Below are 21,045 nucleotides of genomic sequence, written 5' to 3' on the forward strand. Positions count from 1 at the left end.
GACAAACTTTAAATCGTTTCTTCCCTACACCTGTGACTTTCATTTTTTTTATTTAATGAGTTTTTAGATTTTAGATGATAGCTTATAGGATAGCCTGTTTTATTTTACTTAGGCCTAGCCTATTTTTTTTAGAGCTGTCAACTTCTTTTAAATTTATAAATAGGCTAGGTCCTAGGCCTACATTGTTTTTCCTGTTAAAACCTTAAGCATGTTTGTGGAACGTATCAAGAAAAGCAGGTGGTGAGATGGTACTGTACAAGAATGGACAGTACCAATAAATTTAAAATGGCAACATCTTTTTAAACGTAAGTTATGTCTAACTTACTGTGCTTTATAAGTTGCTAATGTAGTGCCTACCCCGTACTACTGCACTACCTAACTGACTATTGACAACTGACCTAAGCCACTGACTCACCATAATCCAGCCAGATGCATAAGAAGCTAGGTAGGCCAAGTAAAAATTGTTTTAAAAATTAACTATTAACTACGGTACAATAAAGGGCATCAATATTAATTAGTGAACCGGTACTATAACACCTAGGGCCTACTATTATGAAGTTAAAACATTTTCAAAAAATTTCATCTATCTGAAGCATCAGCAGGATATAATCTAACAAGGGCATATCGAAGAGGGTGTATTTATGTTAGAAAACTCGTTGGTTTTATTTAATTTTACTGATGAGTGTTTACAACCCTACCAATTCAGATATTTTTGAATAGGAGATGTGGGTTTATGTGTAAAAATAATGATTATCAGATGCAGAAATAATGAGCTAAACCCACTCTTCAAAATGCTGTGGGCCAATAACTTAAATAGGTAACTAACTAGGCCTAATTCAATTCTTACCTGCGAACGAGGTGGTGTGACATTATAGGGTAGTAAGTTCTTTCCACTTCCAGGAATAGCCTTCATTTTAGCTGACAATGTAGGGCTGGGTGAGGAGTCTCTCGGGACCGGGCTAGCAGAACCCGCAATCCCAGACATGACCGAGCATTGGTTGCTTGTTGCTACTGATGTTTGTCCCATTGTTGATGGTGTGGTGGAAATCGCTTTAGATATGACTGGATTCGGTAATCCAGAATGGTGTCTCTGATCATAGCTGTTAATAATTTGTGCGCTAGGGTTCACTTGTTTCTGAAATGTCGCAGGGGTATATTGCTGAGATGAGTGTGTGATACTAATGTTTGATTGTGGATGGTATTGTTGAGGAACGTTAGAAGCACTGGCATTAGCGTTTGATGGAACTGGATAAGGTTGACAAATACCAGGTACAATGTTAGTTTGTTGCATCGGGTTGTACATTGGGTAAGATGGAGGCATGTTAGCAGCGTTGTGAGAAATTGGTCGTTGCTCTGTGTGTGTGGGAACTTGAGGCCCAGGTTTGGAAGACTCGTAACCTTGAAGCTTATTTAGATCTTGGATATTCTCATAAACAGGAGGCGCTTCATATGGAGGACTCTCTTTATTTGGTAAAGAGTTAGGGTTGCTGTACTTGTTGCCCACAGGCACCTGAGGTTGAGCTTTTTTGTAGTTTGTTTCATATTTAAAGTTACTGTTATTTTCTACACTTATGTAGCTAGTTCTAGGGCTGGAATGTTTGGAATCCTGAGAACTGTGATTGGAATAAGAACTGGAATGTGTTGGTGGTAGTTGATGATAATACGGAGGGGCTTGGGGGGCCGCTCTGTGATTATAGTAGTCAATGTTTTCGTAGAGTGGTGAATTCTTTGAATAATCATAATTCGGAATTCCTGTAATACTAGTTCTGGGGCTATTTGATTCCCTGCTTGATCCGCTGTGGCTATGTGTAGGACTTGGGGCACCTGGTTTTATCATAAAAGAGGAACTGTAATATTTATTGTGATCAATGACATTTTGAGTCGCACCATTGTGGTTTCCCAGGAAAACATGTGATTGTGCAACCGCTACTCGTGGTTGGTGTTCAGGTAGCGTTTTATCACTAATACCCATATTAGATAAGTTTGATGTTATATTTTCGACTGGTTTAGGTGTTGCATATTTAGATGCAGCAATGATGTTTCCTCTTTCGTAAAATTTATAGTCAGAAGACTGTTGCATTTTAGGAGGACCAGAACCCTCATTAGCTATACTTTCAATAGCACCTGGTGCCCTATTTTTCAACTCTGCCTGCCTGTTTTTATCCACATATCCTACAGTACGATTAGGTGAATTAGTAATACTTGAAGGAAGAGATCTTGAAGTTTCATAAGGTGAAAGTCCATTACTATTGGATAGAAACCCGTTAGATTTAGACCTACCAGGACCTTGGCTGTCAGCAGTTTTGGAGGTTATCCCAATTTTGCCATAACCTGGTTCTGATGCATTGTTTAAAGTATCTGTCATGTTGTTTTGGCTAACATTGTAATTGTAGGTGGCTTTCAGTGGTGGGACGAATTGATCCATGATGAACTGATTAATACAAAGTTACGAACAATTATACAGTTAAGTGGGACATTGGAATGAATCATAAGCAATATCATGAATCCTAACCCATAAAACTGGAATCTTGACAAGTTCTCCAAGTCAGCTAGCGACTAACTAAAAAAGTAAATAAAGCATCAACATATTAAACGGGAAAATTGTCAGGCCTAGGTTAGTAAGTGAATATCATTGTACTTTGTTCAATCTTTAACTTAGGTCTTGCCCTATAATAATGCAACACTTGATTTTGTTTGTTTACAATTCAAAGCACAATACTAAGCTTACGGAATGTTTCACATATTTGAGCACTTTAAACACTTGCGAAATCACTTTAATGTTTTATTTCGACTTCAAAATATAACATAACTTACTAATCTCGGATCAACACAAAACAAAAACAACTTTACAGACGAAAAATATGTCACTTATGTTCACGACGAATCACGATTCACGACCATTGTAATAATCATCTTTATTCTCAGAACCACTGTTACCTTGAGCCTTGAACTGAAAGACGTGAGAATCAGGTCTTAAATATCCATCCGCGCTAATGTTTGAACAAAACATTGTAGAACTATGAACTGTGACCAATACTTTCACTATAAAAGTTTTCAATACTTATTTTAACTTGGGTTTCATGATTTTTTGATGTATTTAGTTTTATTGGAGAAGCTAATTCAATGGAAGATTTTAGATCTACTTTCCGTGTGTCTTGGAAGTTGGAAACATAGAGAGGGAATATTATTTTTGAATGTAAAACTATACTACGTCCCATGCATATAATATGCAAATAAATTATTGAAGTAAAGTAAACCAAGTTTTACACCAAACATAGTCGCTTGAATCTAAAAATGGATACTTGATCCTCGTTTTATCGAATTCTTGGTAAGAAACTATTTTAAAACGTTTTTATTAGCTCGCTTTCTTGTCCGGTACAAATGTTGCAATCAATTTTGTACTAACTTCCCGATGCCGATGAGCTAGAGACTTGAAACTTGAAACTTAGCTCACAAATGGAAGACAATTCAATATTATATAATTTAATTTTCATATTTCCCTTGGGCTACGCCCCATGGGCTTGTTTTTATTAACTCGCTTTCTTGCAAATTTTGATACTTCCCGATGAGCTAGAGACTTGAAACTTGAAACATAGCTCACAAATGGATGCTAATGCAATATTATATCATTTACCTAACCCGCCATGTTAAACTTCCCTATCCCAAGCGTGATGTATACAACTTCTTTACTTCTCGAGTGATCTAAAGTTGAAAATACCCCCGCCATAGCAAACCTGCCGACTAAGCGAATTTCCATTTGTCTGAATTGATTTTCAGTTAAATATATTTTAATAACATTAGGTTTAACGAGTACCTAGGTTTGCTGCTACAAGGAAACTAATAAAGTGTGTTTTTGAGTAAAATATTGATAGCTTAGTACAAAATAAATAAATTTGCCAAGTTTGATCAAACAAAATATATCCATAAACAAGCAAACTACATCAACATTTGACAATATTCTCCATAAGAATAACATGGGAATTTAAATTTACAATTTTTTTAATTTTCTCCGTTACTAATAATCGAACAAAAATACTTTTATATACTAAATTATTTGTTTTTTAAGCTCTTTAAAAAGGTCTAAAAAGAAATCGGGAAATTTTATGTTTTGAGGGTCAAAAGTGAAAAAAACCAATTTTTACCCCATAAAACCCCCCGTAAAGCCCCGTTCCCATGGTCCGATCGTGCTGGTTTGCGAACTCATTTAAGTTTATCCCGCTTTACACCTTCAAACCAAATTTCATCAAAATCTGACAAAAATTACTAAGGTTATCGCGTTCACGGACGTATATATATATATATATATATATATACATATATATAAAAATTTGAACGAATGGTGTTTTTGGCCTCTGGGGACATCAAAATGAAAAAGTAAATCGGTCCCGGGTCTACTAGTAGGTCTTACCGTGCCACCTACGGTAATAGCTACTTCCCTATAGGGAAATTCGCTAAAAACTCACTCGGTGAGATAATGGAAACCCATTTAAATAACATTGAGTGCTTAACTTAAAAAATATGCCTCTATGGAGCCAACTACGTTTCCTAACCTAGCTTTTGTTTGTAAAAAAACGTTACTGTTAGAAGATGAGTGAAATGGACAATGAAAAATATTGTACTAACTTCATGTATATTGTCGGGTCAGGTAAAATTGTACGTTACACGTTACGCAAGAGCGTGTTTACATCACTTAAGTGAATTATGCAACTCGCTTCCGCTCGTTGCACAACATTCACCTGCGTGATGTAAAAACGCTCTTACTACACTTGTACCCTAGTAGCACAAATATGTATTTTATAAATATTTTATAAATTCAAAGTTGTATTTGATAGAACCTCAAATAAAATATATAAATAATAGCCTATATTTTTAATAATAGTTTGATATATTCAAATATAAAATTTAAAATATTACCGAAAAGCAATGCAAAATAACAATTAAATATAAGTTTTGAATATATCAAATAGATTCATAATATATATTGATAAAATAAGTATAGAATCTATAATATACATATTTTATATGTATATTTTCCCTATTAAATATTTAAAAAAAAATATGTGTTGAGAATATTTTAAATATATATATAAAATATTTTTTAAACTATATTATATATTTAAAGTATTTATAAATATAGTTTAAAACACGTAAGATATTTTTATTAATAAAATAATAATATATACAATCTTTTATAATTGGCATATAAATAATTTGCATCATTTAGCAAATTTCCTATATAAGCTATACTATATAATAAGCTATTACCATAGTATGAGAGTTTTATATGTCGATGAGTATGAGTTACTACGGGTAAGACCTGGACGCGGGACCGATTTTTTTCGTTTTGAGGTCCCTAGAGGCCAAAAACACCATCCGTTCAAATTCATATATATATATATATATATTAAAGAAAGCATACTAACTCAGTACCCTAAAATTATTTTTTTATTTGTTTAAAACACTACATGCGTCGACTTTTAGGCCATTTACAAGAGTAACATTTATTTAACCTCACTTTAAACACAATTATTTAAAGATTGTGTTTAAAGTGAGGTTAAATATGGTACTCTTGTAAAATGGCCTAAAGGTCGAAACATGTAAAGTTTTAAAAAATAAAAAATAATTTCAGGGTACTGAGTTAGTATGCGTTCTTTAATATTTATAATAGTAGCCCTTTATCCAAACAATTGTATATATATATATATATATATATATATATATATATATGTCCGTTAGCACGATAACTCGAGCAAAAATGATCCGATTTTGATGAAATTTGGTACAAATGTGTAAACCTACGTTTATTCGAACGAGTTCGCGATCCAGCATGATCGGACCAAGGGAACGGGGGTTTACGGGGGGTTTTATGGGGTAAAAATAGGGTTTTCCCCATTTTTGACCCAAAAAACATAAAATTTAGCAATTTCTTTCTAAACCATTTTGTAGAACTTAAAAAAACAAATAATTTAGTATATTGAAGCGTTATTATGCGCCTAATGGTTACGGAGAAAATTTAAACAAATTGTAAATTTAAAATTCCCATGTTATTCTTATGGAGAATAAGTAAACTTGTAGTTTGCTTGTTTATGAACGTATTTTAATCAAATTTGGAAAATGTTTTTATTTCTTACTAACTACTAACATTTAAAAAAAAAAAACAGCTTTACCCTCCCTGATGCAGCAAACCTAAGTACTTGTTAAACTAATTCTATTTAAATCGGGAATAAATGTTATATTTTTAAGTAGACATTTCAGTGTAAATCCAATCAGTCAAATGGAAATTCGCTTAGTCTGCAGGTTTGCCGCGGCGGGGGTATTTATACAAAAATTTCTATGCACAAATTAAGTTTATTTGATTTGATTTGTTTCAAAGCTAGCTTATAATTAAATGGGTGCAATGTTATGTTTTTAAATGTGTTTTATATATTTTTTGGAGGATTAACAGTCAAACAATTTTGTACAGTAATTTTAAAGTGTGATTCAATTCACTTGATGGGCTGATAAATCCCAAAGAAAACGCTGTAAATTACTATCTATCCATCGATCCATAATATAAAAAATCTTGCAAAACTTCAAATTCAGTTAATAAAGTTTTATTTTAATATTACCCAGCTTTAAAGTATACACAACAGAACAATTGAACAACATATATAATAACAACATAAGCATACTTCTCCACGTTTCAAAGTTCAGCACATCAAAATACATGTTAATAAACCCTGTTGATAAATTTGAAACTAAGAAAAAAAGAAGAGCGTTATTATTTATAGCTTTGCACAGATCCGGTAATAACAAATTGAAAACATTACAGGAAGAGCTGGTTGTGCTTTTTGGTAAAAAGAGTAAGAAAGCTAGTTCAAGTACAAGCCCTAATATGAGGTATTCAAAGCAAACTGTTGTAGTCCAAAGGATATAAGGAGTATTTGCAAGTCTTCTTGATACTTTAATGATGGGCTCAGTAAACTTTAACGTGAGATACAACATTGAGAAAACGACACTAAAAACGATCATAGAATGCAGTTTTGTTTTCACAGATTGTCCTCTTTTTCTGTCAACATTACCAATAAGGCGTTTTGTTGATATTCCAATGATATAGATACACAGATATCCAAGAAGAGACACAATTCCTTCACGATTAGCTTTAATCAGATTATCTCTTGGCAGGTCCATCATTACGTATTGTTCCAAAGACCAAGTAAGAAGAAACTCATGAATCATTAACAAGACGATCGCGCATATAAGACTGTGATTGTTAAACAATTTTAAAATAATATTTGCCATCATCTTCACTAGACCAAGCGTAATAAAAAAGTTCCAATGAGTCCCATACTCGGTAATGTGTTTTTGATAGTCAATTTGTTGCATAATTACACATCTTATCACACCGAAACATAAAAGTGGTAAGGACTCAAAGAAATTATCTTTAAATTTTCTAATTGCAAATTTTTCTTTGGAAACAACACCACTTGCCATGACATACAAACCTACTCCTAAATCCATGAGTGAAACTCCGTAGTTTTCAGCTTTAGCAAATCGACGGGGATATATTTGGAAATCCACTGCTAAAATTGATATTGATGTCAACAGAAAAATAAATGTTCTGAAATATGTAATACATACAGTATTGTTTGTAGGCATGGTGTTACAAAGAAACCAACTTGTGAAATCAGGAGTTCGCCAGTAATTGTTGTTGTTGAGTGACGACACAGAAAATATGATTATGAAAAATGTGAAAAGTGATGTGAAAAGAAGGCCTTCAAAGGCAGCATCTGCAAAGAGTGTTAACTGGAGTACAAGCGGTACAACGATTGTGAGAAACTCTAGCAAAAAATTTGTCACACTGGAAACTTTAATTTGTCCAAGTTCATTTATGTAACATAAATTCAATTTTGTAGACCTAAGAATCCAACACTTTATAAAAACCGATATAAATATGAATAAATAGGGAAATGGTGCTAAGAAAATGATTTCTTCTTTTGATGTTCCATTTAAGTTTTGCACAAAGGTCTCACGAAGCTTTATCTGAGCCGTTCTTTCTGGTCCAAACATTAGAGATTTAATTGTAAACATTTTCTTTCCTAAACGTTTTTTCACTTAATCATTTCATTACAAGCAACGAACTGTCTCGTTTTTTCACAATTCACTTAGATGTTTTGTACCTTACTATTCAAATATCACTAAAATGGGAAAATATTTCGACAAAGCCAGTATAAATTAGGTTAATATTTAACAATTTTTTCCATCTGTTCTGTAATAACAAACTTTGCATAAGTTTTCACCTGTTATATTTTTTTTGTTACAGACATACTAACCAACAATAGTGTATAGTCTATTTATTTATGTAGACTATGCCATAGATTAAACATACTCCTTGATTTGTCATCATACAATGTTAATGATAGTTCCGTCCGGTGCCGCTAGAATCGTGTGTTTGTTTACAATTTGATTCTTGTTATTTCAGTTATTTAAAGCCTCGTTTAGTCAAATAAAACGATATAATCATAAGCAGTAGATCGTACCCTAATTGTTTAAGCTAACAGTAATGCACAAATCTTGAAATTAGCCCTAAAATAATAAAAACAATATTTTTTCGACACTAGCGTAGCACCCAGTATCACCAACATGAAGCCATGAACGAGACATGAACAACCGTTCTTTAGCTTTAAATTTTACCCTGGGATGAGAAGTATGTTTATGACAATGGTTATTCATATTCACATTCATTCGAGAAGGGGACACCACATAGGTGCTGTTTTAACCCGAATATAAGTGAAGGATGAGTGTGATGATCTGTGTAGCCTTGTTACTGACTAAGATAAGGTGTTTCATTAGTCAGGGCCATGCTTTAATACTAAATTGAACAATGAACATACACACCATTTGACAAAACATTTTGCTTGTCCTTTAAAAAGGATAACTTTTAGAAAACAAATTAAACGTTAAACATACATCAAAATAGGAATCAGATTTTGCAATAGAGTGAGAGAACCTCATTTAAAAGTTAAACTGTTCCTTTGGATGATGATCTTAATTTTGATCTGTACAATTAACTTGGTAAAAATTAGGGCTATTACTTTTTTTAATTTTGTCCCATAAGATAAATGATTTAATTTATCTAGGTTTAAGTGGCTTATTCAAGCCTAGGCTTGAAATAAAATTTTCAAGTTTTAAAAAATCCAATTTTTTTTTTAAACAGATCTTTTGATACCGTATACATATAGTGTTTTTGTTGCTTACTTAGCCATACCTAAAAGTAATCTTTTGTTGGTTTTCTAGTTAAATTTCGTACAATTTTAAATCAATGGGAAACCTCAAATTGAGACCGACATTGAGTTTTTTGCATACTGGCCCCGTTGCAAGGCAACACATTAGGTTTGAGTATATCAAAGTGTTTTTGTACGGTTATTGGTAACGGAGAAAATTCAAAAAATTGTAAATTTAAAATTTCCATGTCATTCTTATGGAGAATATGTATTGTAAAATGTTGTATTTTGCTTGTTTATTGATATATTTTGATCAAACTTTGCAAATTTATTTATTATATACTAAGCTATTAATATTTTACTAAAAACACACTTTATTAGTTTCCTTGGGACATCAAACCTAGGTATTCGTAGGCCTAATCTTATTTAAATAGATTTAATTGAAAATCAATGAAGACAAATGGAAATTCGCTTAGTTGGCAGGTTTGCTGTGGCGGGGGTATTTGCGGGGTTCTCAAAAGTTCATGATTTTTATTATCTTTATAGGCCTAGATTCAAGAGTAGAGTAGGATATTATTTAATTTAATTTAAGAGGGTTGTAGCTGGGAAATCCAATCATGCAGGTAAAACTCCAGGCAGTTTGTGTTCTCCCCTCCCTTAACGAAGCGACACACAGACAGAGAAGAGAGAAGAGTTAGACAACAGTTCTCTCTCAGTCAGTAGAGACAGTAGTTGTGCTTGTGGTGAAGTGGGAGTTGCAAGCAAAGTGTCTGGTGTGCCTCAAGGATCTGTGTTGGGACCCTACACATTCCCGAGTCCCGAGGTTATGTAAGTTGACTTTACTACTTCAAAGACCATTTTGAAAAATTTAAACCTTCACTACTACTATGTTTCGTTTGTTTATGACTTTGTACGCTCCAGTAAATCAGTTTTTATTATTGAAAGAAAAAAAATTAGCCTATTTGTTTAATTACTAAGTTTTTACTTTCAATTTTAAAGTATACCTCATTATTATTCTGAAGTGTTAAAAAAGAATAGCGTATATTAAACATATTGTCAACAACCATGTGAAAGATTTTTTGAATGATAAACTTTTGAATTTTTTATGTACAATATTGAAACAGTTTTAGAAAAGTTTAGTTTTTGAATTGAGAGTTTCACATGTTCACTTACAAAGAACAACTGAATAATCTGTAGAATGAAGTGAATGTTATGTGAAAATAAAACATATTGAATCTTGCTTTACTACGGTTTTGGAGTAGGCACTGGTGTATATCTGAGTACATATTCTGGTTTTTAGTGAATAGATGTAAAAATAGATGTAAACAAGTCCTTAACATTAATTTAAAAAATCATAATTTCATTGGATTGCCATAAAACGCCATAAAACTATAGCCATTGCTTAGCTAAGTCCGTTTAACATTTTTTTAATATCGTCACTAGAATCCGGATGTTTGTAAGTTAATTACATAGTAATTTTGTTTATGCCATTGGAGTTAAAAGCTTATTTAGAGGACGTAACCGACATGGCTGTTTTAGTATACATATTAACCAGCAGAAGCCAGGATGAAAAGTAAATGTAAAACCATTATATGATGAAAAGTTTTGTAACAAAAAGAAAGTCTCATATAATAAACATGAAATTCCAAAATTGTTTGCATCGCCTACAATATATCCCAAAGTATCCAAGAACGTTTGAGAAAACAACAAGTCCCACCTCCATAAACCATATACTTAAAATTTTCGTTATGACGAAACTATCCCCTTGCTCAAAACTATCCATTATTTCATAAATTACCCTTTAAGGTCCTCATTCCTTTCTAAAGGGATCTTTTCATAGACCTAATGCTAAAAATAACTCAGCTGTACTCATTTGTTTGTTATTAGTTCAATTTACTACCTTATTAAAACCAGGTGTGATTATTTGTTTGTATTACTGTATTCAGTTTTGTTTATTTCAGCTTCAATAGTTTTATGAAGTCAAACGGGGTGATGGTGAAGCCCGTGGGTAGCAGTTAGTATATTTATAAGTAAATAATGTAATATATAGAAGGTTCTTAACATTCAAAACATATACTTTATATAGAGGGTGTACTATTCTATAAATAAATATTCTAGCGATAGATTCAGATTCTGTATTAAGCATTATCAACACAACTGTGCAATATATCTTGTCATGCATCATGCAATAAAGTACGACCAAAAACAATACATGCAAATGCAGATCACTGTTACAAGCATACAGCATACAGATGAAGACAAAATAATTATTTTGTTGACATTAATAAACATAAATGTTAGCATACTGTTCTCTCATTTCGTGCTGTGCATATTCAATACTGTAGGCTGCCTTATTATTATTCAAATCCAGTATTGGCAAATGGCACGATTGCTTCTCTCGATGCCAGGACAGGAAGGACACCCTAGGTTGAACGTCATGTGATTGTGAATTATCATGTTACGTAACAAACCAAGAGTTGGACAACGGCGGTCTATGATTTAGTATCATAAATGCTCTTTTACGACTAGTATAACGATGCAAGTATTGTTTGGTGAAACGAAGTTAGGTTGGTGTATAGCTACGAAGACTTAAATGCTTGGAATTCAATTATTTCTCTTTAGAATGCATGGATAATAAGGTGAGAAAGTTATAATATGTACTTAGGGTTACCTACAAGTCTTCTATTTCTTTTTATTTGGCTATAAAGTTTTATAAACTCATTTTGTTTCTGGGTAACTGGAAAACTCTAAACGTCACGAATCAACATTGAAAACCTAATCAAAACATCTTTCGTCGTGTGGAAGAAGATTTTACTGAAAAAAATGTAAAACGAACTATGCAAATCACGGCCTTTACTAAAGTTTAGTTCCTGTACGTGTATGATGTCTTTCGAAATCGCAAGTTTCGAACTCTAAACATTGTTAGGTAAAATATTCTTTTTACTGCTAAAAACTTCGTAATGAACACCAATGGTCAATATTAAATACGACCAAAGTAGAAGAACCACGGTAACCTAACCCAGCTGTGCCGCGGTCTTGGTTGGCTGCACAACTGGAGGATTGGAAGTATTGCCTTTCAAGATGGTAAAAATACATCGACAATACGGTAATAAAACAACGTCAGCTGCTGGTTATTTGCTACCGATATAAAAACTGGTCTGTGAGCTCTCCTGTAACTGTCTAATCTGGCATAATCTAAAAAAAAATGCGATAAAGGCCGAGGTACATTACAGTAGTTAAACTTTATAATAGGTAGTAGTTTGCCATAACATTGACTTTACATAGATACGCAGGTAAATGAAAATTGATAAAACCTGACCCTCCCTCGTCAGTGGGACGAGGAGTAGGAATGGTTTATGGAGTTTGATAGAGACAGATGGTTTTTATTTTAGACGTGTGATGATACAAAAATATGTTATGGGCTGGGTAGCTGAATAGTTTTAGTGCTGGCCTGGTTATCAAAAGATCACTGGTTCGGCCCTGAAAACTACAGTCAGTATGTTTTAAAGGTTTATTAATTTTTTTGAATTTATTTAAGGTTATACGCACAAAGATTGAATCGTTCAACTAAAATACAGTTTGTGATCAAAAAAGCTTTAGTAGTCATGTGACGTAGAATACGTAGTGTTGATCAGCCAGAGTAAAGTTATGTTAATCAACAATCCTCATTAAACATGCAATTTGGACAATACAGATGTATAATGAAAATGTAAAAAGCCTTCGCCTAGTTAGTCAGGGATAACCAAACCAAATGCTGACTTGTCCTAAATACAACTTAACAATTTTATCAAGTTTGGCAAGCAAATGTTTGTAAACAACTTGAGTAAATCAAACTATAAAATACACCAAGATGTAACGACGAAACCGGATTTAACGGTGTTTGGAAATTAACGGGAGACGGTGTTAACAGTTTTGTCAATGCCATGTTAGTTACGTCATGACTACAGTACTATAGAGTATCGTATCGGATCGATTTCGATATAAGGTAACCGAATACAACGCCGAGGGGCTTCTGCGGAGACAGCTTTGTTTGTCGATGTTTGGACTTGTTTGTGTCCAGTTTCCAAGTTGCTAAAATGTAACAAAAATATACAAACTATTCAGACAAGTATCCAATCCAATAATATCTGAGCTGGAATAAAATTACGATACAATTTGATATTTACTGCTTCGGTCACATACACTGACACGGATTTCTTTTAGTTGACAAACAATAAGAGATTAATCAATGCTAACATCCCAAAGCCCCACAGGAACACGAATAAATTTCAAGTTCAAACGCATGCAGAAACTCACCAAGATGAGTATAATACTATCACTATCTATAAGTTTTGCGGTGATCGGATGTGGCAATGCATGAATGATAATAATAATAATCAATCGTTGAGATGGGGATGCCACCTAGGTGCGTATTTTAACCCAAATGAGTGAAGGTTGAGTGTAGAATGGTGTGAGATGACCTGTGTAGCTTTGTTACTGACTAAGATCAGCGGTTTCATTAGTCAGGATCATTTATTTAAAGCCCAATGATCAGGAACAGCTGGGTCCAGATAAACATCGTTTACAATCTATTTGTATCTACATAAATAAAAATAAACTTCGTTATGAATCAAAATGACGTATCCAACATTGAGAAGACGTAAATTTGTTGTCTGCAGTAAACTGACTTTCTTTATTGGTAAAAACCTCAGTATCGTTCTTGTAGGTTCTTTATGCCTGCCACAATGCCAGGAACATTTTCATGCATTTGAAGAAAACATAGGTACTAACTTGCCAAATAAAATTTAATTAACGTACGTGTTTGTTAAATTATGCTTTTTGTGTCTCTACTTTGAGTTTACTTTTCTTAATACTGAGTTTAGTATATTTTTGTAATACACGAAGTATAATACGCTTATTTATTCTACTTCACGTAGTTGTCTTAGAGGCATAAATGCTCTCAGTTTCAAAACGAACGCGAATGATTTAATGGAAATCAAAAATCTAAAATCCACATTCTACAATGGTACAAATTAATGGCTACCCATTGCCTGTTTCCTCTGAAAACATAGGTACTAACTTGCCAAATAAAATTTAATTAACGTACGTGTTTGTTAAATTATGCTTTTTGTGTCTCTACTTTGAGTTTACTTTTCTTAATACTGAGTTTAGTATATTTTTGTAATACACGAAGTATAATACGCTTATTTATTCTACTTCACGTAGTTGTCTTAGAGGCATAAATGCTCTCAGTTTCAAAACGAACGCGAATGATTTAATGGAACTCAAAAATCTAAAATCCACATTCTACAATGGTACAAATTAATGGCTACCCATTGCCTGTTTCCTCTAAGCATCTATTTGCGTACAATTGTTTATTTCTAAATTGATAATTAAGTAGAGAAATAAGGATAAAACAAACTGGAAAATCCAGTTTGAGGAGGGTCCTAATGTGACAGTCGTAAGAGTACTCTTGATGACGGATTAAGGCTATTTTTACGAAAATAATCCTGCAAACCGTGAAAATCAAATGGCTCCTTAAACGGGTTTTTATGTCACCCATCCAGTCAGTTTATTGCTTTTAAAGTGGTTGGACTTGTTAGCCAAGACGTTTATTCTTTTAATGATAATTAATGCTGGTTGTAAAAGAGGAAATCATCAATGCATGTTTATTAGTTGTCTTCTAATTATTATTAACGTATCACTTTTAGTGAAGGAAGCTATATACCTAATCCCAAAAGCAGCGAAACATTTTGAAATATTTACTTCAAGTACACCCCTTTATTTACCGGTTACATTTGCTATTTTTCTACTGACAGATGTTAAAGAGCGAACCGCGCAAGCTGTAAGCGCCGATGCTTGACCAGTGGACGGAGTTAGTAAGCGAGCCAGGTCTCTCATCTAGACGTAATAAATCGTTGGTATCCCAATCCGGTTTAGCATTCATTAATCTTTTTTTCTCATTCAAGTGCCGGTGCTGCCTCAACACCTGTTATTAATTTTGGTCATGCAATCAGTAACTTTGTGACCTACAATCAGTTTTGTGAATCTTACATTATAATAACGCTTAAATAATGATAAATTTCACAATTCTTTTAGTTTTTATTTCGCCGGCATATAGGTTTTTGAGTTCCAATAAAATCTGGGTCTAGCTCTAAATATTATTGGAAAGCTTTATTATGTACATCCAGTAAAAAAATAATCAAAAATTTCTAATTTGAAACGTTATTCCTCGGTTGCTGAATACATCCCAATTGCTATTAATTTCTGGATTTCAATTGACCATCCACGAGATTCAACCATAAACCTCCGCAATAGAAGAATATCAAGCACTTTTGCAACTTGTTAAATTAACTTAAGCTTGATTTTAAACATGGTAAATTTTCTCAATTGAGCCAATGCAGTTATTACTATTAGATACAGATTTATTTCTAAAAAAAAAACTTTTTAACCACGCCAAACTAAAAGGGCACTGTGAACTTAGCATATTAACATCTTCTAATCAAATCAGCACGAACTACTAAAAGAGCTTAGCCAATAGCAGACGGTAGTGAGTGTCTTTCTCGGATTACGTAAGGTAGGCCTGATATCTAGAAAACTAAATCAATTTTACAAATAAATCCATAAGACATTTAACTTAATATCAAACAATGTAAAAATATATATCACCTACAGTATTATTAGTTGTAAAATAATTATGTAGGGTTCTTTTGTTCTTTGTAAATATCTGATCAGACTTTCTACAAAGTCCTCATACATACCATGTGTTTGTATCTGACGCTGTTGTCGGTCGCGCCGCTCTTGCCGTCCACCTAGGACGGGTCCTTATTAGCTACACTGAGGCGACTCGTAAAAGCTACGTTTTTAATGCCATCGAGATCTATTACACCAATGTTTTTTGAAGAGGATCTACATAAATATTCATAAATTGCACAGTGTGGAGAATAAAAAAAAATACAGTCATTGCTATTGTAGTTATTGTATATCTTTAAAATTAATTATAAAATACGGGTATTGTACATACAAAATGAAAATGAGAAATACAACTTGCGCTCGAGCACAAATTTGACAGATTTACTAAACCTTAGTAATCCACAAACACGTAGGACAGGCCTCATGGTACACCTGTAGCTTTTTGAAAGCCTCAGTACCATATTTAGTGTTAGGTTTAACTTGTCCACGATGTTAAATAATTTTGCTAGCCACCCTTTTAACCTTTCTGGAAAATCTGTACACTTCATGCTGAGGGAGACGAGTTCCGACCCTTCCTTAAATTAATACGTTGTCCGTTCGTGCCCGGCCTCGGGCTGTAAAAGTTACGTAACACTGCATAGCTACAACGCACGTGCATACAACAATGCTTCCTCCGCTCCAACTCTGCCACGGTAATAACCAGGGCTACTGGGTAATAACATGGTTGTTGACTTATTAAACTGTAATAATGGTTGTTGTGTCTCACTAATCGGTAATAGTCCGTCTAAACAAATAAGTGCTTACTTATAGTGTACCCATTACACCGTATAATCCTATAATCGATGAAAATACTGATATTATCTGTAACTACTTATTTTCTACTTTGCGCGTTATGGTTATGAAGGTGGGTACTTAGGCGATTCAAAGCTGGTAAACTAATATGTATCTTATAAGTTTATCTTTAGCAAACGTATTACAATTACATTTTTTATTTTTTTTTTAAACATGCCATTCAGAAATTGGAGACATTTCGGTATTTTGGCTATCGTTGAGATAAATAAAGTCAAACATGGTTGTTAAGATTGCATCCCCATTACAAGAAGTGAAAACCAGATGTTCAGATGGCGTCAGCTATGGACATCGTATGGGGCTTTAAAGATTGGGACAAATTGCAAACTGTCGCTTGGTTTATAGCCTGCCTGTTACTGTATAGTAGTTAGAGCAGAGTACCAGGATAAAACCCAACCAATCATCAATAACATTTCACAGCTACATGACGATGCCTCGACTATGATTTCGAGCACACCTGTAGCCGTAGATCCACCAGTGTGCAAATAAAAAAAAAAAAAAACTATCTGAGCCTCTGAGGTGAGAAATCCTAGAGCCACGAATAACTTAGAATGAGTACAGTGAAATTAGGACCTGCAATCTTAGATTATATATATATATATATATAAACTATTTCTAGTTTAAACTCTGGGGTAGGCATTTTCGGGATGGAAAAATACTAGATTTTTAGTTATATAATCCTGAACACACGTGGGGTTCAGTAGATTAGATGTTAATCTGACAAGTCATGGACGTGGTGTGGAACAGGTCCTCAGTCGAAAAAAACAGTTTGAATGGTGTGTTTGTGTGGTGTGTTGATTTTAGTAAAATCAACAAATCGAGCGTCTCGTAAATTATGTTGTTGCCGCATTCTTTGCATTCATAGAATGTAAATGGAGTTGAATAGATTCGAACTATGAGGTAATAGATTCTACTGATGCTTAGTTTAAGTCTTTTATAGGATACAAACATTTGCTTGGACGGCAAGTTTTGTTTAGAGAATCCCGGTGGCGAAATCTAGAAGTATTAAAGAGGTTGTTGCAGATGTATTGCCGTGTGCGCTTCTGTATATTGTTGCGATATATTATATTTATAACCAATTTCAAACATTTAGATCGAATTAAACAACTACCTGTTTTAAATAAATCGCTAAATGTGCATTCCTCATGCTATCCATCTACTAAGCTCCTCCCACATTTCTGAATTCCGTTCTGGAAAGAAATGATGTCAATGGATTAATGCTTATTACGGTTATAAGTATATGAATTGAATCGCTTAGGCTTATATAAAAGGAAGCGACCTTTTACTATAACTGTTTAATATAACTTTTACTATGTATTAGATACCCATTTATTAATAAAAACTATCGATTGGTAAAGTTAAGCTGAAATAAACAAAACAGAATACAGTAATACAAACAAATGATCACACCTGATTTTAATAAGGTAATACATAAACAAATAAGTACAGCTGAGGTATTTTATCATTAGGTATATGGAAAGTCCCCTTTAGAAAGGTACCTATTACGACCTTAAAGGGCATTTTATGAGATAATGGATAGTTATGTGCAAGGTTTCTCGTTATGACGAACATTTTAAGTATATGGTTTATGGTGGTGTGACTTGTAGTTTTCTCAAAAGTTCATGGGTACTTTGGGATTTATAATTCCCCATGTATATGGAGAAGCATCCAACTTAGACAATTGACCAAGTTTGTTTGGATTGAATATTTAGTTATCAAACCAACCTAACTACATATAACAATTAGCTCACGCTGTTGCAATATAAAAATAACTCCTAAACGAGCTGATTAAACGGGGCTTATTGGTTGTTATAGATCAAATATATTTTTGGGAAACAAACCTGTTAGGTCTTTTTTACAAAATATATAGATTTCTTAGCTCATCTTGAAGCTTCATCCACGGTATTTAATCTATTAAAAAAATGTTGGTGTTTTTGAACCCAACTTAAGGCTCTAAATGTTTGGACTAAAAGATTGCTCTATAAACCTCATTATATTCTTACTGGAAAACGTATCCCTAATAATTGTATTATAGCACGGTACAATTAGTTGCAGCTTAGCAACGTGAACATGATTTTAACTAAGAAGTAATTTTATTGTCATACACACTGTAAACTGTAAAGGGGGAAGTAAATAAATATACTTGAACTGGTATCACGCTCGATGCTATGCAATTGTATTGGCAAGTATTGTAAAAAATACAGTTGTATAGTGTTACACCGACTGCGAGTTCTAAACGAGACGTCTGACCCTCTATCATTTATCTTTCGCTATGAAACCCGTTTCCAGGTATGATCAGTTGAAGTCCGATGCGGCTGTCTGGTCCTTCTTTTGACCTAAAAAATTAAGCAGTTGCATAATCTACTCATTCGTCTCAGCAAGGTGGCGATAGGCTACCACGTTTCAGCAAACCTGCAAACTAAGGAGTGATCTTTTATGAATTAAATTCAAATGACTTCATAATAAAAAATATATATATATATAGTTTTGCCAAAACTAAAAAAAATCATTCTAAAATTATTATAAGATTTCACTTCAGATACTGTAAAAACAAACAACAGATCTCACAAACGCACCCCATAGCGCTTATGACCTCGCATGGAAATTCGGAACCGAATTTCATGATATAGGCATTAAATACAAAAAGTCAAGAAGTGACAAAATGTACAGTATTTGGCATGAACACTCTCGATGCCAAAGCGTTTTATAAATCTATATATTCGTACTAAATCTGTGGAATAAAAAGAGGATCTGCACCATTGCGTCATAACTGCATATAATTTTGTACTTGGTCAACATGACTTCAACCTAACCAACGAGTTAATACGCGGCTCATAGCTATAACCACAGCATAAGGAGTAGCCACTTTTTATTCTGTGGTAAAACTCTGTTGAATGACCTAACAGAAGTATCCATGACGCTAATACGCCGAATACCAAGGTTGATGACATAATTCCTGTTATCCATTGTTTTTTTTTTGTTGCCGACAAGATTTAAGTATCGGATCTAACAACAATCTGAGGTGTGAAGATGGTGCGGTACAAGAAGTTGTGAAGTGAAACACTTGGAACTTGGCCAAGTCGCTCCTCCCGTGGATTTTAACCGGTTTATTTCCCATTCTGTGGTCGATCTGCGACGCTGTAATGTTGTGATACCGTCACCGACAATTAATGCACAAAAACTAGAGAGCCATTCAATGGCTAACTAACTGTACAGTGTACAGACCTGTTTTTGCTGAAAAGCAAGTTACGGTTTCTGCAACTGGGTTTTAAAGAAAAAAACAACCCTGAAAAAGTATTAGATTCGTTCTGGATCTATGATATAAAAGACCTTTCCTTATTAAAGTCATGGTGTTCTGCTAATACATGCATTAATGTCGTCGTTCGTTATGGAAAGAGAACTGTGATGAATACTTTACGTCAGTAAATAGTAGACGCTTATAACAACCACGGATGTTGTAGAAAAAGTTTCAAAACTATGGTAACTGGTACTCATGTAATAAGTAAATGGTGCCTTAAAAAGTATAAAAGTAACAAGCTTGCTCGAGCAGTGGAAATGGTAAACGATTTATTTTAACTACTTATGCTAAGACTGAGATAACTTGACAAAAACCCGACCGTTCAGTATCAATTTTCCTAAACCAAAACTGAACAAATGTTTAATTTTATTAGTTTAATTCTAAAGGCCCAAATAAGAATAGCCTATGACATCAAAATAAAAATAAAATGTTCACATTTATAGACACACAGCCAAAAATACAATACATTCCCTACTATTTTCACACTACCTACATCAATCCCAGTAAAGAATGAGTTGAAGGCAAGCTTCAGATTGAAGGTTGCAAATTATACATCATGATGACTCTCACATTATTTTAAAGACCAAGTCATTACATAACTTGTTTGTTTAACTCTGTAAAAAAAGTTCATAATGTTCTCCATTTAAGGCACACCAAAGTACTGCAAATCTCATCAGGGACTCGGGAAAATGACTTGCAGCTTGCGTCTAAGTTAATAAGCACAATATTGCTGTACAGTAATCTGCAAGCAGAAAAACTAATAACTCAGTAAGTGTCAATTTGAAAAAAAAAACAACAATATAAAGCACAAATGAAAAACATATAATTTACTAATTTTGAATACCGGTACCAAAGATTACATATGCTGCGTAGCATATGTAATCTTTGCCGGTACTCACGTTATGTAGTCGAATATTCCAAAACTAAAACAAGCGTGGTACAAGTATCATTTAATACTTGTTCTTGAGTTTGTTTTCACCCACTATCATTTCAAATAGTATAATGTTTTCAGACACAATAATT

General features: G+C 33.5%; 3 protein-coding genes across 3 annotated transcripts in view; 1 reads left to right on the top strand and 2 right to left on the bottom strand.

The window, feature by feature from the left end:
• LOC128999581 (LIM domain-containing protein jub) overlaps positions 1–2,919 on the bottom strand; it is a 38,661-nt gene extending 35,742 nt beyond the window's left edge. Inside the window, exon 1 of the mRNA XM_054426164.1 lies at positions 848–2,919. Within this exon, the coding sequence (XP_054282139.1) occupies positions 848–2,425 (1,578 nt within the window). The 5' untranslated portion in view covers positions 2,426–2,919. The remainder of the gene's footprint in view (positions 1–847) is intronic.
• Positions 2,920–6,582: 3,663 nt separating this feature from the next.
• Positions 6,583–8,210, bottom strand: LOC129000412 (uncharacterized). Its single transcript, XM_054427376.1, has one exon. The coding sequence runs from the start codon at positions 8,068–8,070 to the stop codon at positions 6,583–6,585; it is 1,488 nt and encodes a 495-aa protein (XP_054283351.1). The 5' UTR covers positions 8,071–8,210.
• Positions 8,211–9,922: 1,712 nt separating this feature from the next.
• The window catches only part of LOC129001701 (protein scarlet-like), a 33,718-nt gene continuing 22,595 nt past the window's right edge, over positions 9,923–21,045 (top strand). Inside the window, exon 1 of the mRNA XM_054429094.1 lies at positions 9,923–10,031. The gene's annotated coding sequence lies outside the window, so the exon portion shown is untranslated. The remainder of the gene's footprint in view (positions 10,032–21,045) is intronic.

The sequence above is a fragment of the Macrosteles quadrilineatus genome, unplaced genomic scaffold (genome assembly GCF_028750875.1).
Source record: "Macrosteles quadrilineatus isolate MER2022 unplaced genomic scaffold, UCM_ALF_1.0 Scaffold_8__2_contigs__length_117827958, whole genome shotgun sequence".
Taxonomy (NCBI): Eukaryota; Metazoa; Arthropoda; class Insecta; order Hemiptera; family Cicadellidae; genus Macrosteles; species Macrosteles quadrilineatus.